The 17,255-nt window shown below is 41.4% G+C and overlaps 1 protein-coding gene across 1 annotated transcript in view; it reads right to left on the bottom strand.

Moving 5' to 3' along the window:
* Positions 1 to 17,255, bottom strand: part of LOC146679253 (uncharacterized) — a 59,533-nt gene that overhangs the window by 23,129 nt on the left and 19,149 nt on the right. The window contains exons 25-37 of the mRNA XM_085406967.1: positions 15,899 to 16,055; positions 15,531 to 15,659; positions 14,496 to 14,643; positions 13,854 to 13,897; positions 13,494 to 13,697; positions 13,115 to 13,374; positions 11,249 to 12,250; positions 11,114 to 11,142; positions 10,877 to 11,003; positions 9,050 to 10,591; positions 8,816 to 8,850; positions 1,706 to 1,740; positions 278 to 1,581 (exon numbers count right to left, since the gene is read on the bottom strand). Coding sequence (XP_085263093.1) covers positions 278 to 1,581; positions 1,706 to 1,740; positions 8,816 to 8,850; positions 9,050 to 10,591; positions 10,877 to 11,003; positions 11,114 to 11,142; positions 11,249 to 12,250; positions 13,115 to 13,374; positions 13,494 to 13,697; positions 13,854 to 13,897; positions 14,496 to 14,643; positions 15,531 to 15,659; positions 15,899 to 16,055 — 5,016 coding nt within the window. The remainder of the gene's footprint in view (positions 1 to 277; positions 1,582 to 1,705; positions 1,741 to 8,815; positions 8,851 to 9,049; positions 10,592 to 10,876; positions 11,004 to 11,113; positions 11,143 to 11,248; positions 12,251 to 13,114; positions 13,375 to 13,493; positions 13,698 to 13,853; positions 13,898 to 14,495; positions 14,644 to 15,530; positions 15,660 to 15,898; positions 16,056 to 17,255) is intronic.

Below are 17,255 nucleotides of genomic sequence, written 5' to 3'. Positions count from 1 at the left end.
TTCCTTCAGTGGTAGTGAAAGGCCCAGATGTAATTTCAGTACTCACAGATGGTTTTGATGTAACAGTTGTGGATCCTTGACCTGTTGTTTCAACATGTGGAGTTGTGGTTTTGGTTTCAACAACAGCTGTGGTAGAGGATGTTGTTGGTCCCGATGTAACTATTTTTGGTGTTTTTGTTGTCATAACTGTGGCTGTTGTGGATTCAAATGCTGTTGTCTCTGCAGGTGTTGTAGTTGTTCCTTCAGTGGTAGTGAAAGGCCCAGATGTAATTTCAGTACTCACAGATGGTTTTGATGTAACCGTGGTGGATCCTTGACCTGTTGTTTCAACATGTGGAGTTGTGGTCGTGGTTTCAACAACAGCTGTGGTAGAGGATGTTGTTGGTCCCGATGTAACTATTTTTGGTGTTTTTGTTGTCATAACTGTGGCTGTTGTGGATTCAAATGCTGTTGTCTCTGTGGGTGTTGTAGCTGTTCCTTCAGTGGTAGTGAAAGGCCCAGATGTAATTTCAGTACTCACAGATGGTTTTGATGTAACTATGGTGGATCCTTGACCTGTTGTTTCAACATGTGGAGTTGTGGTTTTGGTTTCAACAACAGTTGTGGTAGAGGATGTTGTTGGTCCCGATGTAACTATTTTTGGTGTTTTTGTTGTCATAACTGTGGCTGTTGTGGATTCAAATGCTGTTGTCTCTGCAGGTGTTGTAGCTGTTCCTTCAGTGGTAGTGAAAGGCCCAGATGTAATTTCAGTACTCACAGATGGTTTTGATGTAACTATGGTGGATCCTTGACCTGTTGTTTCAACATGTGGAGTTGTGGTCGTGGTTTCAACAACAGTTGTGGTAGAGGATGTTGTTGGTCCCGATGTAACTATTTTTGGTGTTTTTGTTGTCATAACTGTGGCTGTTGTGGATTCAAATGCTGTTGTCTCTGCAGGTGTTGTAGCTGTTCCTTCAGTGGTAGTGAAAGGCCCAGATGTAATTTCAGTACTCACAGATGGTTTTGATGTAACTATGGTGGATCCTTGACCTGTTGTTTCAACATGTGGAGTTGTGGTTTTGGTTTCAACAACAGTTGTGGTAGAGGATGTTGTTGGTCCCGATGTGACTATTTTTGGTGTTTTTGTTGTCATAACTGTGGCTGTTGTGGATTCAAATGCTGTTGTCTCTGTGGGTGTTGTAGCTGTTCCTTTAGTGGTAGTGAAAGGCCCAGATGTAATTTCAGTACTCACAGATGGTTTTGATGTAACCGTGGTGGATCCTTGACCTGTTGTTTCAACATGTGGAGTTGTGGTCGTGGTTTCAACAACAGCTGTGGTAGAGGATGTTGTTGGTCCCGATGTGACTATTTTTGGTGTTTTTGTTGTCATAACTGTGGCTGTTGTGGATTCAAATGCTGTTGTCTCTGCAGGTGTTGTAGCTGTTCCTTCAGTGGTAGTGAAAGGCCCAGATGTAATTTCAGTACTCACAGATGGTTTTGATGTAACTATGGTGGATCCTTGACCTGTTGTTTCAACATGTGGAGTTGTGGTTTTGGTTTCAACAACAGTTGTGGTAGAGGATGTTGTTGGTCCCGATGTAACTATTTTTGGTGTTTTTGTTGTCATAACTGTGGCTGTTGTGGATTCAAATGCTGTTGTCTCTGCAGGTGTTGTAGCTGTTCCTTTAGTGTTAGTGAAAGGCCCAGATGTAATTTCAGTACTCACAGATGGTTTTGATGTAACAGTTGTGGATCCTTGACCTGTTGTTTCAACATGTGGAGTTGTGGTCGTGGTTTCAACAACAGCTTTGGTAGAGGATGTTGTTGGTCCCGATGTAACTATTTTTGGTGTTTTTGTTGTCATAACTGTGGCTGTTGTGGATTCAAATGCTGTTGTCTCTGTGGGTGTTGTAGCTGTTCCTTCAGTGGTAGTGAAAGGCCCAGATGTAATTTCAGTACTCACAGATGGTTTTGATGTAACCGTGGTGGATCCTTGACCTGTTGTTTCAACATGTGGACTTGTGGTCGTGGTTTCAACAACAGCTGTGGTAGAGGATGTTGTTGGTCCCGATGTGACTATTTTTGGTGTTTTTGTTGTCATAACTGTGGCTGTTGTGGATTCAAATGCTGTTGTCTCTGCAGGTGTTGTAGCTGTTCCTTTAGTGGTAGTGAAAGGCCCAGATGTAATTTCAGTACTCACAGATGGTTTTGATGTAACAGTTGTGGATCCTTGACCTGTTGTTTCAACATGTGGAGTTGTGGTTTTGGTTTCAACAACAGCTGTGGTAGAGGATGTTGTTGGTCCCGATGTAACTATTTTTGGTGTTTTTGTTGTCATAACTGTGGCTGTTGTGGATTCAAATGCTGTTGTCTCTGTGGGTGTTGTAGCTGTTCCTTCAGTGGTAGTGAAAGGCCCAGATGTAATTTCAGTACTCACAGATGGTTTTGATGTAACTATGGTGGATCCTTGACCTGTTGTTTCAACATATGGACTTGTGGTCGTGGTTTCAACAACAGTTGTGGTAGAGGATGTTGTTGGTCCCGATGTGACTATTTTTGGTGTTTTTGTTGTCATAACTGTGGCTGTTGTGGATTCAAATGCTGTTGTCTCTGCAGGTGTTGTAGCTGTTCCTTCAGTGGTAGTGAAAGGCCCAGATGTAATTTCAGTACTCACAGATGGTTTTGATGTAACTATGGTGGATCCTTGACCTGTTGTTTCAACATGTGGAGTTGTGGTTTTGGTTTCAACAACAGCTGTGGTAGAGGATGTTGTTGGTCCCGATGTGACTATTTTTGGTGTTTTTGTTGTCATAACTGTGGCTGTTGTGGATTCAAATGCTGTTGTCTCTGCAGGTGTTGTAGCTGTTCCTTCAGTGGTAGTGAAAGGCCCAGATGTAATTTCAGTACTCACAGATGGTTTTGATGTAACTATGGTGGATCCTTGACCTGTTGTTTCAACATGTGGACTTGTGGTCGTGGTTTCAACAACAGCTGTGGTAGAGGATGTTGTTGGTCCCGATGTAACTATTTTTGGTGTTTTTGTTGTCATAACTGTGGCTGTTGTGGATTCAAATGCTGTTGTCTCTGCAGGTGTTGTAGCTGTTCCTTCAGTGGTAGTGAAAGGCCCAGATGTAATTTCAGTACTCACAGATGGTTTTGATGTAACAGTTGTGGATCCTTGACCTGTTGTTTCAACATGTGGAGTTGTGGTCGTGGTTTCAACAACAGTTGTGGTAGAGGATGTTGTTGGTCCCGATGTAACTATTTTTGGTGTTTTTGTTGTCATAACTGTGGCTGTTGTGGATTCAAATGCTGTTGTCTCTGCAGGTGTTGTAGCTGTTCCTTCAGTGGTAGTGAAAGGCCCAGATGTAATTTCAGTACTCACAGATGGTTTTGATGTAACAGTTGTGGATCCTTGACCTGTTGTTTCAACATGTGGAGTTGTGGTCGTGGTTTCAACAACAGCTGTGGTAGAGGATGTTGTTGGTCCCGATGTAACTATTTTTGGTGTTTTTGTTGTCATAACTGTGGCTGTTGTGGATTCAAATGCTGTTGTCTCTGCAGGTGTTGTAGCTGTTCCTTCAGTGGTAGTGAAAGGCCCAGATGTAATTTCAGTACTCACAGATGGTTTTGATGTAACAGTTGTGGATCCTTGACCTGTTGTTTCAACATGTGGAGTTGTGGTCGTGGTTTCAACAACAGCTGTGGTAGAGGATGTTGTTGGTCCCGATGTAACTATTTTTGGTGTTTTTGTTGTCATAACTGTGGCTGTTGTGGATTCAAATGCTGTTGTCTCTGCAGGTGTTGTAGTTGTTCCTTCAGTGGTAGTGAAAGGCCCAGATGTAATTTCAGTACTCACAGATGGTTTTGATGTAACCGTGGTGGATCCTTGACCTGTTGTTTCAACATGGGGACTTGTGGTCGTGGTTTCAACAACAGCTGTGGTAGAGGATGTTGTTGGTCCCGATGTAACTATTTTTGGTGTTTTTGTTGTCATAACTGTGGCTGTTGTGGATTCAAATGCTGTTGTCTCTGCAGGTGTTGTAGTTGTTCCTTTAGTGGTAGTGAAAGGCCCAGATGTAATTTCAGTACTCACAGATGGTTTTGATGTAACAGTTGTGGATCCTTGACCTGTTGTTTCAACATGTGGACTTGTGGTCGTGGTTTCAACAACAGTTGTGGTAGAGGATGTTGTTGGTCCCGATGTGACTATTTTTGGTGTTTTTGTTGTCATAACTGTGGCTGTTGTGGATTCAAATGCTGTTGTCTCTGCAGGTGTTGTAGCTGTTCCTTCAGTGGTAGTGAAAGGCCCAGATGTAATTTCAGTACTCACAGATGGTTTTGATGTAACCGTGGTGGATCCTTGACCTGTTGTTTCAACATGTGGAGTTGTGGTCGTGGTTTCAACAACAGTTGTGGTAGAGGATGTTGTTGGTCCCGATGTAACTATTTTTGGTGTTTTTGTTGTCATAACTGTGGCTGTTGTGGATTCAAATGCTGTTGTCTCTGCAGGTGTTGTAGCTGTTCCTTCAGTGGTAGTGAAAGGCCCAGATGTAATTTCAGTACTCACAGATGGTTTTGATGTAACAGTTGTGGATCCTTGACCTGTTGTTTCAACATGTGGAGTTGTGGTCGTGGTTTCAACAACAGCTGTGGTAGAGGATGTTGTTGGTCCCGATGTAACTATTTTTGGTGTTTTTGTTGTCATAACTGTGGCTGTTGTGGATTCAAATGCTGTTGTCTCTGCAGGTGTTGTAGTTGTTCCTTCAGTGGTAGTGAAAGGCCCAGATGTAATTTCAGTACTCACAGATGGTTTTGATGTAACCGTGGTGGATCCTTGACCTGTTGTTTCAACATGGGGACTTGTGGTCGTGGTTTCAACAACAGCTGTGGTAGAGGATGTTGTTGGTCCCGATGTAACTATTTTTGGTGTTTTTGTTGTCATAACTGTGGCTGTTGTGGATTCAAATGCTGTTGTCTCTGCAGGTGTTGTAGTTGTTCCTTTAGTGGTAGTGAAAGGCCCAGATGTAATTTCAGTACTCACAGATGGTTTTGATGTAACTATGGTGGATCCTTGACCTGTTGTTTCAACATGTGGAGTTGTGGTTTTGGTTTCAACAACAGTTGTGGTAGAGGATGTTGTTGGTCCCGATGTAACTATTTTTGGTGTTTTTGTTGTCATAACTGTGGCTGTTGTGGATTCAAATGCTGTTGTCTCTGCAGGTGTTGTAGCTGTTCCTTTAGTGGTAGTGAAAGGCCCAGATGTAATTTCAGTACTCACAGATGGTTTTGATGTAACAGTTGTGGATCCTTGACCTGTTGTTTCAACATGTGGAGTTGTGGTCGTGGTTTCAACAACAGCTGTGGTAGAGGATGTTGTTGGTCCCGATGTAACTATTTTTGGTGTTTTTGTTGTCATAACTGTGGCTGTTGTGGATTCAAATGCTGTTGTCTCTGCAGGTGTTGTAGTTGTTCCTTCAGTGGTAGTGAAAGGCCCAGATGTAATTTCAGTACTCACAGATGGTTTTGATGTAACCGTGGTGGATCCTTGACCTGTTGTTTCAACATATGGAGTTGTGGTCGTGGTTTCAACAACAGCTGTGGTAGAGGATGTTGTTGGTCCCGATGTAACTATTTTTGGTGTTTTTGTTGTCATAACTGTGGCTGTTGTGGATTCAAATGCTGTTGTCTCTGCAGGTGTTGTAGCTGTTCCTTCAGTGGTAGTGAAAGGCCCAGATGTAATTTCAGTACTCACAGATGGTTTTGATGTAACTATGGTGGATCCTTGACCTGTTGTTTCAACATGTGGACTTGTGGTCGTGGTTTCAACAACAGTTGTGGTAGAGGATGTTGTTGGTCCCGATGTAACTATTTTTGGTGTTTTTGTTGTCATAACTGTGGCTGTTGTGGATTCAAATGCTGTTGTCTCTGTGGGTGTTGTAGCTGTTCCTTTAGTGGTAGTGAAAGGCCCAGATGTAATTTCAGTACTCACAGATGGTTTTGATGTAACTATGGTGGATCCTTGACCTGTTGTTTCAACATATGGACTTGTGGTCGTGGTTTCAACAACAGTTGTGGTAGAGGATGTTGTTGGTCCCGATGTGACTATTTTTGGTGTTTTTGTTGTCATAACTGTGGCTGTTGTGGATTCAAATGCTGTTGTCTCTGCAGGTGTTGTAGCTGTTCCTTCAGTGGTAGTGAAAGGCCCAGATGTAATTTCAGTACTCACAGATGGTTTTGATGTAACTATGGTGGATCCTTGACCTGTTGTTTCAACATGTGGAGTTGTGGTTTTGGTTTCAACAACAGCTGTGGTAGAGGATGTTGTTGGTCCCGATGTGACTATTTTTGGTGTTTTTGTTGTCATAACTGTGGCTGTTGTGGATTCAAATGCTGTTGTCTCTGCAGGTGTTGTAGCTGTTCCTTCAGTGGTAGTGAAAGGCCCAGATGTAATTTCAGTACTCACAGATGGTTTTGATGTAACTATGGTGGATCCTTGACCTGTTGTTTCAACATGTGGACTTGTGGTCGTGGTTTCAACAACAGCTGTGGTAGAGGATGTTGTTGGTCCCGATGTAACTATTTTTGGTGTTTTTGTTGTCATAACTGTGGCTGTTGTGGATTCAAATGCTGTTGTCTCTGCAGGTGTTGTAGCTGTTCCTTCAGTGGTAGTGAAAGGCCCAGATGTAATTTCAGTACTCACAGATGGTTTTGATGTAACAGTTGTGGATCCTTGACCTGTTGTTTCAACATGTGGAGTTGTGGTCGTGGTTTCAACAACAGTTGTGGTAGAGGATGTTGTTGGTCCCGATGTAACTATTTTTGGTGTTTTTGTTGTCATAACTGTGGCTGTTGTGGATTCAAATGCTGTTGTCTCTGCAGGTGTTGTAGCTGTTCCTTCAGTGGTAGTGAAAGGCCCAGATGTAATTTCAGTACTCACAGATGGTTTTGATGTAACAGTTGTGGATCCTTGACCTGTTGTTTCAACATGTGGAGTTGTGGTCGTGGTTTCAACAACAGCTGTGGTAGAGGATGTTGTTGGTCCCGATGTAACTATTTTTGGTGTTTTTGTTGTCATAACTGTGGCTGTTGTGGATTCAAATGCTGTTGTCTCTGCAGGTGTTGTAGCTGTTCCTTCAGTGGTAGTGAAAGGCCCAGATGTAATTTCAGTACTCACAGATGGTTTTGATGTAACAGTTGTGGATCCTTGACCTGTTGTTTCAACATGTGGAGTTGTGGTCGTGGTTTCAACAACAGCTGTGGTAGAGGATGTTGTTGGTCCCGATGTAACTATTTTTGGTGTTTTTGTTGTCATAACTGTGGCTGTTGTGGATTCAAATGCTGTTGTCTCTGCAGGTGTTGTAGTTGTTCCTTCAGTGGTAGTGAAAGGCCCAGATGTAATTTCAGTACTCACAGATGGTTTTGATGTAACCGTGGTGGATCCTTGACCTGTTGTTTCAACATGGGGACTTGTGGTCGTGGTTTCAACAACAGCTGTGGTAGAGGATGTTGTTGGTCCCGATGTAACTATTTTTGGTGTTTTTGTTGTCATAACTGTGGCTGTTGTGGATTCAAATGCTGTTGTCTCTGCAGGTGTTGTAGTTGTTCCTTTAGTGGTAGTGAAAGGCCCAGATGTAATTTCAGTACTCACAGATGGTTTTGATGTAACAGTTGTGGATCCTTGACCTGTTGTTTCAACATGTGGACTTGTGGTCGTGGTTTCAACAACAGTTGTGGTAGAGGATGTTGTTGGTCCCGATGTGACTATTTTTGGTGTTTTTGTTGTCATAACTGTGGCTGTTGTGGATTCAAATGCTGTTGTCTCTGCAGGTGTTGTAGCTGTTCCTTCAGTGGTAGTGAAAGGCCCAGATGTAATTTCAGTACTCACAGATGGTTTTGATGTAACCGTGGTGGATCCTTGACCTGTTGTTTCAACATGTGGAGTTGTGGTCGTGGTTTCAACAACAGTTGTGGTAGAGGATGTTGTTGGTCCCGATGTAACTATTTTTGGTGTTTTTGTTGTCATAACTGTGGCTGTTGTGGATTCAAATGCTGTTGTCTCTGCAGGTGTTGTAGCTGTTCCTTCAGTGGTAGTGAAAGGCCCAGATGTAATTTCAGTACTCACAGATGGTTTTGATGTAACAGTTGTGGATCCTTGACCTGTTGTTTCAACATGTGGAGTTGTGGTCGTGGTTTCAACAACAGCTGTGGTAGAGGATGTTGTTGGTCCCGATGTAACTATTTTTGGTGTTTTTGTTGTCATAACTGTGGCTGTTGTGGATTCAAATGCTGTTGTCTCTGCAGGTGTTGTAGTTGTTCCTTCAGTGGTAGTGAAAGGCCCAGATGTAATTTCAGTACTCACAGATGGTTTTGATGTAACCGTGGTGGATCCTTGACCTGTTGTTTCAACATGGGGACTTGTGGTCGTGGTTTCAACAACAGCTGTGGTAGAGGATGTTGTTGGTCCCGATGTAACTATTTTTGGTGTTTTTGTTGTCATAACTGTGGCTGTTGTGGATTCAAATGCTGTTGTCTCTGCAGGTGTTGTAGTTGTTCCTTTAGTGGTAGTGAAAGGCCCAGATGTAATTTCAGTACTCACAGATGGTTTTGATGTAACTATGGTGGATCCTTGACCTGTTGTTTCAACATGTGGAGTTGTGGTTTTGGTTTCAACAACAGTTGTGGTAGAGGATGTTGTTGGTCCCGATGTAACTATTTTTGGTGTTTTTGTTGTCATAACTGTGGCTGTTGTGGATTCAAATGCTGTTGTCTCTGCAGGTGTTGTAGCTGTTCCTTTAGTGGTAGTGAAAGGCCCAGATGTAATTTCAGTACTCACAGATGGTTTTGATGTAACAGTTGTGGATCCTTGACCTGTTGTTTCAACATGTGGAGTTGTGGTCGTGGTTTCAACAACAGCTGTGGTAGAGGATGTTGTTGGTCCCGATGTAACTATTTTTGGTGTTTTTGTTGTCATAACTGTGGCTGTTGTGGATTCAAATGCTGTTGTCTCTGCAGGTGTTGTAGTTGTTCCTTCAGTGGTAGTGAAAGGCCCAGATGTAATTTCAGTACTCACAGATGGTTTTGATGTAACCGTGGTGGATCCTTGACCTGTTGTTTCAACATATGGAGTTGTGGTCGTGGTTTCAACAACAGCTGTGGTAGAGGATGTTGTTGGTCCCGATGTAACTATTTTTGGTGTTTTTGTTGTCATAACTGTGGCTGTTGTGGATTCAAATGCTGTTGTCTCTGCAGGTGTTGTAGCTGTTCCTTCAGTGGTAGTGAAAGGCCCAGATGTAATTTCAGTACTCACAGATGGTTTTGATGTAACTATGGTGGATCCTTGACCTGTTGTTTCAACATGTGGACTTGTGGTCGTGGTTTCAACAACAGTTGTGGTAGAGGATGTTGTTGGTCCCGATGTAACTATTTTTGGTGTTTTTGTTGTCATAACTGTGGCTGTTGTGGATTCAAATGCTGTTGTCTCTGTGGGTGTTGTAGCTGTTCCTTTAGTGGTAGTGAAAGGCCCAGATGTAATTTCAGTACTCACAGATGGTTTTGATGTAACCGTTGTGGATCCTTGACCTGTTGTTTCAACATGTGGAGTTGTGGTTTTGGTTTCAACAACAGCTGTGGTAGAGGATGTTGTTGGTCCCGATGTAACTATTTTTGGCGTTTTTGTTGTCATAACTGTGGCTGTTGTGGATTCAAATGCTGTTGTCTCTGCAGGTGTTGTAGTTGTTCCTTCAGTGGTAGTGAAAGGCCCAGATGTAATTTCAGTACTCACAGATGGTTTTGATGTAACTATGGTGGATCCTTGACCTGTTGTTTCAACATGTGGACTTGTGGTCGTGGTTTCAACAACAGCTGTGGTAGAGGATGTTGTTGGTCCCGATGTAACTATTTTTGGTGTTTTTGTTGTCATAACTGTGGCTGTTGTGGATTCAAATGCTGTTGTCTCTGCAGGTGTTGTAGCTGTTCCTTCAGTGGTAGTGAAAGGCCCAGATGTAATTTCAGTACTCACAGATGGTTTTGATGTAACTATGGTGGATCCTTGACCTGTTGTTTCAACATGTGGAGTTGTGGTCGTGGTTTCAACAACAGCTGTGGTAGAGGATGTTGTTGGTCCCGATGTAACTATTTTTGGTGTTTTTGTTGTCATAACTGTGGCTGTTGTGGATTCAAATGCTGTTGTCTCTGTGGGTGTTGTAGCTGTTCCTTTAGTGGTAGTGAAAGGCCCAGATGTAATTTCAGTACTCACAGATGGTTTTGATGTAACCGTGGTGGATCCTTGACCTGTTGTTTCAACATGTGGACTTGTGGTCGTGGTTTCAACAACAGCTGTGGTAGAGGATGTTGTTGGTCCCGATGTAACTATTTTTGGTGTTTTTGTTGTCATAACTGTGGCTGTTGTGGATTCAAATGCTGTTGTCTCTGCAGGTGTTGTAGCTGTTCCTTTAGTGGTAGTGAAAGGCCCAGATGTAATTTCAGTACTCACAGATGGTTTTGATGTAACTATGGTGGATCCTTGACCTGTTGTTTCAACATGTGGAGTTGTGGTCGTGGTTTCAACAACAGTTGTGGTAGAGGATGTTGTTGGTCCCGATGTAACTATTTTTGGTGTTTTTGTTGTCATAACTGTGGCTGTTGTGGATTCAAATGCTGTTGTCTCTGCAGGTGTTGTAGCTGTTCCTTCAGTGGTAGTGAAAGGCCCAGATGTAATTTCAGTACTCACAGATGGTTTTGATGTAACAGTTGTGGATCCTTGACCTGTTGTTTCAACATGTGGAGTTGTGGTTTTGGTTTCAACAACAGCTGTGGTAGAGGATGTTGTTGGTCCCGATGTAACTATTTTTGGTGTTTTTGTTGTCATAACTGTGGCTGTTGTGGATTCAAATGCTGTTGTCTCTGCAGGTGTTGTAGTTGTTCCTTTAGTGGTAGTGAAAGGCCCAGATGTAATTTCAGTACTCACAGATGGTTTTGATGTAACCGTGGTGGATCCTTGACCTGTTGTTTCAACATGTGGACTTGTGGTCGTGGTTTCAACAACAGCTGTGGTAGAGGATGTTGTTGGTCCCGATGTAACTATTTTTGGTGTTTTTGTTGTCATAACTGTGGCTGTTGTGGATTCAAATGCTGTTGTCTCTGCAGGTGTTGTAGTTGTTCCTTTAGTGGTAGTGAAAGGCCCAGATGTAATTTCAGTACTCACAGATGGTTTTGATGTAACCGTGGTGGATCCTTGACCTGTTGTTTCAACATGTGGACTTGTGGTCGTGGTTTCAACAACAGCTGTGGTAGAGGATGTTGTTGGTCCCGATGTAACTATTTTTGGTGTTTTTGTTGTCATAACTGTGGCTGTTGTGGATTCAAATGCTGTTGTCTCTGTGGGTGTTGTAGCTGTTCCTTCAGTGGTAGTGAAAGGCCCAGATGTAATTTCAGTACTCACAGATGGTTTTGATGTAACTATGGTGGATCCTTGACCTGTTGTTTCAACATGTGGAGTTGTGGTTTTGGTTTCAACAACAGCTGTGGTAGAGGATGTTGTTGGTCCCGATGTAACTATTTTTGGTGTTTTTGTTGTCATAACTGTGGCTGTTGTGGATTCAAATGCTGTTGTCTCTGCAGGTGTTGTAGCTGTTCCTTCAGTGGTAGTGAAAGGCCCAGATGTAATTTCAGTACTCACAGATGGTTTTGATGTAACTATGGTGGATCCTTGACCTGTTGTTTCAACATGTGGAGTTGTGGTCGTGGTTTCAACAACAGCTTTGGTAGAGGATGTTGTTGGTCCCGATGTAACTATTTTTGGTGTTTTTGTTGTCATAACTGTGGCTGTTGTGGATTCAAATGCTGTTGTCTCTGTGGGTGTTGTAGCTGTTCCTTCAGTGGTAGTGAAAGGCCCAGATGTAATTTCAGTACTCACAGATGGTTTTGATGTAACTATGGTGGATCCTTGACCTGTTGTTTCAACATGTGGACTTGTGGTCGTGGTTTCAACAACAGCTGTGGTAGAGGATGTTGTTGGTCCCGATGTAACTATTTTTGGTGTTTTTGTTGTCATAACTGTGGCTGTTGTGGATTCAAATGCTGTTGTCTCTGCAGGTGTTGTAGCTGTTCCTTCAGTGGTAGTGAAAGGCCCAGATGTAATTTCAGTACTCACAGATGGTTTTGATGTAACTATGGTGGATCCTTGACCTGTTGTTTCAACATGTGGACTTGTGGTCGTGGTTTCAACAACAGCTGTGGTAGAGGATGTTGTTGGTCCCGATGTAACTATTTTTGGTGTTTTTGTTGTCATAACTGTGGCTGTTGTGGATTCAAATGCTGTTGTCTCTGCAGGTGTTGTAGCTGTTCCTTTAGTGGTAGTGAAAGGCCCAGATGTAATTTCAGTACTCACAGATGGTTTTGATGTAACCGTGGTGGATCCTTGACCTGTTGTTTCAACATGTGGAGTTGTGGTTTTGGTTTCAACAACAGCTGTGGTAGAGGATGTTGTTGGTCCCGATGTAACTATTTTTGGTGTTTTTGTTGTCATAACTGTGGCTGTTGTGGATTCAAATGCTGTTGTCTCTGTGGGTGTTGTAGCTGTTCCTTCAGTGGTAGTGAAAGGCCCAGATGTAATTTCAGTACTCACAGATGGTTTTGATGTAACTATGGTGGATCCTTGACCTGTTGTTTCAACATGTGGAGTTGTGGTCGTGGTTTCAACAACAGTTGTGGTAGAGGATGTTGTTGGTCCCGATGTGTTTTTGGTCACACTGGGGTTTACACTTGTTGCGTAAACAGTCGTGCTGCCTGGAAGTGTCTCTGTTATGGGAGCAATAGAAGTTGAACCTCTAGATGTTGAAGGTGAAATAGTTGTGTTTAAAACAGAAGGATTTGTAATTACAGTTGAGGAAAATGATGATCCAGTTACAACAACTGAGGTTGATGCAGATGTGGTAGAGGATGTTGTTGGTCCCGATGTAACTATTTTTGGTGTTTTTGTTGTCATAACTGTGGCTGTTGTGGATTCAAATGCTGTTGTCTCTGTGGGTGTTGTAGCTGTTCCTTTAGTGGTAGTGAAAGGCCCAGATGTAATTTCAGTACTCACAGATGGTTTTGATGTAACTATGGTGGATCCTTGACCTGTTGTTTCAACATATGGAGTTGTGGTCATGGTTTCAACAAAAGCTGTGGTAGAGGATGTTGTTGGTCCCGATGTGACTATTTTTGGCGTTTTTGTTGTCATAACTGTGGCTGTTGTGGATTCAAATGCTGTTGTCTCTTCAGGTGTTGTAGTTGTTCCTTCAGTGGTAGTGAAAGGCCCAGATGTAATTTCTGTTATTTCTGGTTTGGTCAGTTTTGCCGATGTGGTTTCAAATTCAAATGTAGTATTTAATGGAGATGTAGTACTAATAACTGTGACAAAATACAATGACATGACATTAAAACATGCATATACTTCCATAATACAATTCAATTTTCTCAATATTTCTCAATACTCTATCTATATCTTTGAGAAATCATCAGTTTAATACCTGAAGTGGTGTTTAGTATTGTACTAAACGTAAATGGAGTTGTTGTTGGCCCAGCTGTTGTGGTAATAAAGCAGGGGTATATGCTCCTTGTTACAATTCCATTCTCTGCACACTCAGCTGTGATGCAGTTTCCTAGGCCATCAGTTGTGTTGTAGATATTGTCCCCATAGTTGTACATTTTTCCATTAATGATGCATGTACAATCTACAAGTAAAACATTTTGTCTTTTTGTAAATACAAATTAATTCATATACATTTATTATATTATATATAATAAATTAAATTTGAAAATAAATGTTTTTTTCAATTTGCCAAGCAATAGATTTATAGCATAGCTTTACAAGCTTATAGTATACTTACAGTTAACACTGTAGTTACATTGTATCCCCGACATTGTACATAAGCTTGAAAGAAAACAACGTTGTGGTTATTTCATTTGTGTCTGGTTATACACTCACTGTGGCATGTTAAACATCACATTTACTTCTCAATAACTGTATATTTCACATACAGTGCCATGAGAAAGTTTTTGCCTTCTTTCTACTTCCTTTTTTTCAGATCATTGAAATAATAGAGTAATAAAATATTTACATTTACCTAGTCCTTTGCCCATGTCAAAGTGCAGCAGGTTAAATGATCTTAAAAAGTGATTCATCAGGCCAAAATCTGAAGAATTACCTGAGAAACAACTTTATCATATACAATTCTAAAAAGGGTTACAAAGCCACTATGACAGCCCTTATCCATACACAATGAAAACTTGAACCAGCAGTGAACCTTCCCGGGAGTATAGAGGATTTTTGTTTCACACAAACAGTTTGTCCCTAAAGTTATGTGAAAGACTCCAGTAAGAGGAATCGGAAAGTGGGCAAATACTTTTTAATGGCACCGTGTATTATATTTTATATACTTACATCAAAAGACCACATGTTGAATTCTACGTGCATCATTATGTACTGTGTGCTAAAATGGATGGAATGATGAATCTTGTGTGAGACATACCAGGTGTAGCAGTTCTCTGATGGAACCTTTTCACCAATGTTGTAATGGTTGCCTTGGTCATCATAGCATCCACACTGGTCCCCGGAAACGCACTTCATAGTGTCTTCATCAAAGTAGGGTTGGTTCGGGGGACACTGTGGATAGCAGCCTACGATATTTTAAAATAGTGGTTAACTTGAGTAAATTTACAAGTACAATACATGCAAAGCTTTTTTGTAAACATTTCACAATTTGCCTCTCCTTCACCTATCATGCTCCAATCCTGGGTAAACGATGCGGGACAGACATGTTCACACTTTTCAGTACACTTCTTTATTGCAGCTGTTGACTTACGCACGTGGCTGCAGCTTTTCAGCTACAGCCTACACACAACAACAACAACAACAACAACCACAACCACAACCACAAAAGGACTTAGTTCATTCTGTTTTAAGCCGGAACACCAGCAAGGTGTGATTGCTGCTCATATACATCCGCCTCCCCCGCAGCCATGCCGCAGACCACGCCCTGCCACAGCTCTGCAGTCAAAAACAGGCTTACTACAGCCACTAAGAGTGAATAGTATTGAACCCTCACTAAATTATATATTTTTCATCTCTGTTCACAAGTCTCTGGATTTCTTTTTTATAAGACTAAAACTGGACTGTATTTTTCCATGTTTGGCAATGTTCACATTCTGTTTAACTTGTTGCTTTTTTGAAGAAGTGGTGTAGACTAAGGAAGCTGTCTCGTGACAAAAGTTACAAATAGTTGTTTGAAATGAAAGTTGCTTGTTTAAAACAAAAATTACTGAAGGATTCATTGTGAATGAGTTCATTATCTAAATACAGTTGCAGGTAGGCTTTTCTGTCATTGTTTTGTTTAGATGGGATGTGAAAATATTCCTTCCTGCCATGTGGGGAATGATGTAAAAAGCTTGTGAACCACTGTGTCATAGGCAGGGATACGGTCTGTTGTTCTGTTGACTTAAGCTCCACATTTAAAACAAAAATAAAGAGTCCACAAAGTGGCATATCAATACTGTGCCTAATGTACCTTCCAGGTTGGTGATGAGTGACGAGCAGTTTCCAGATGGATTCCTACATGTTTTCATGCAATTAGCTCCACAAGGCTTATAGTGCCACTCACATTCACCAGGTGAATTATAGTAGTCACAGAAAATAGCTGCAAGAAACAAAACCATTGCTTATTAGACTTGTAGAGCATTGATGATGTTTTTCCTTCCCACTGTCACCAAAGTGCTTGCTCATAGGGGGTCATAAGATTGTTGGGTTTTTCTCTGTATCTATTATTGTACGATCTACTGTACAATATAAAGCGCCTTGAGGCGACTGTTGTTGTGATTTGGCGCTATATAAATAAAGTTGAATTGAATTGAATTGAATTACATTAATCAGACTTACGACAAAACTTTGGAGTCCTCCATGCAATGCAGGTCCCAGCTTCATTACAGGCTTTAGCATATGCAGCCACCGCAGTACAGAGACATTCGCAGTCCCCACCAGTGTCACAAGCACAGGAGTCTCTCACACAGGAATCAAAATATGGACCAGGGTCAACCTAGAACACATACAGTAATACACTACCAGTCAGTTTCACAGAACCCCACTTCCAGTTTTTTTATTGAAATTCAGACAGTTCAATTATTCCTTTTACTCTGTAAGCATAGAACAAATAAACAATTCAAGTTAAAAAAGAATCATGCAATCCATTTTTAACCACAATGTATTCAGGGGTACAGATTGAGGAACTGTCCTTTTGCCTCCTCAATACTGTACAAAGATCATAGACTTCGGATTTTGATTCATTACTCCATAACACCTTCTTCCAGTTTTCATTAGTCCATTGACAATGTTTCACAGCTCAGGTAAACCTCTTTAAACCTCTTTTTCTTATTCTGAAATCTTAGCATTGGTTCTGTTGCTGCAACTTGACCAGTGTTGGTCAATTACTTGAAAAAAGTAATCAGTAACTAATTACTGATTACTTCCCCAAAAAAGTAATCCTGTTACTTTACTGATTACTTATTTTCAAAAGTAATTAATTACTTAGTTACTTAGTTACTTTTTAAAAACACGATTTACAACCTGAGTAGGTGATAGAGCGATAGATCTTTCAGCCCAATTCTACTTTTTCTGCATAATCCATCATACAAAATGTAATCAAATGGAAAAGTCTCTTTTTAAAACTTGTTTTATTAGTTTTAATCTTTTAACTTTATGCATGAAGCAAAAATTTAATTATCTGCAACATTCTCTGACTGGAAGAAATTAGTTTAACATTTAAACCTATTTTCTGCACATTCCAGCTCATAAAATAAAATATTTTTGTGTTTACACTCAGTCTTTCAAATAGATGCAAGTAAAACACAGCAGAAAATAAATAAAGTCAAAGACTCAGCGGTCCTGTTGCTCTATTTTCACCTGTAAAGCAGGAGTGGGGCAGGCGGAGGTTTACCCTGGTGCAGGTGTGCCGCGGTCAGTGGAAGAATCCGCGAGTTTCTCTGTGAGTTTCCCATTACGTCGTAGCTACTCGGTGCTTGTTTGGAAGTTTAGGGGTTTTTTTCGCTGTAAAAAGAAGTTTTCTTCCCACGCACAGCGGACACTAATGTTTTTGTCACTTTTTATGGAATCAAACTCAAAGTAAGGTCAGTACTTCCACGCTTTAAACGCTGCACGCTCATACTCTCTCCCACTCTCGATATGTGATGCACTGTTGATCTGCACACAGCTGTTGTCACCAACGTCGCACTCGCTTACG

The sequence above is a fragment of the Rhamphochromis longiceps genome, linkage group LG1 (assembly GCF_057381845.1).
Source record: "Rhamphochromis longiceps isolate RC_006_pf linkage group LG1, R_longiceps_female_GT1.1, whole genome shotgun sequence".
Classification (NCBI taxonomy): domain Eukaryota; kingdom Metazoa; phylum Chordata; class Actinopteri; order Cichliformes; family Cichlidae; genus Rhamphochromis; species Rhamphochromis longiceps.
Note: the sequence above shows the minus strand (reverse complement) of the source record. Positions and strands in the feature narration are given on the sequence as shown.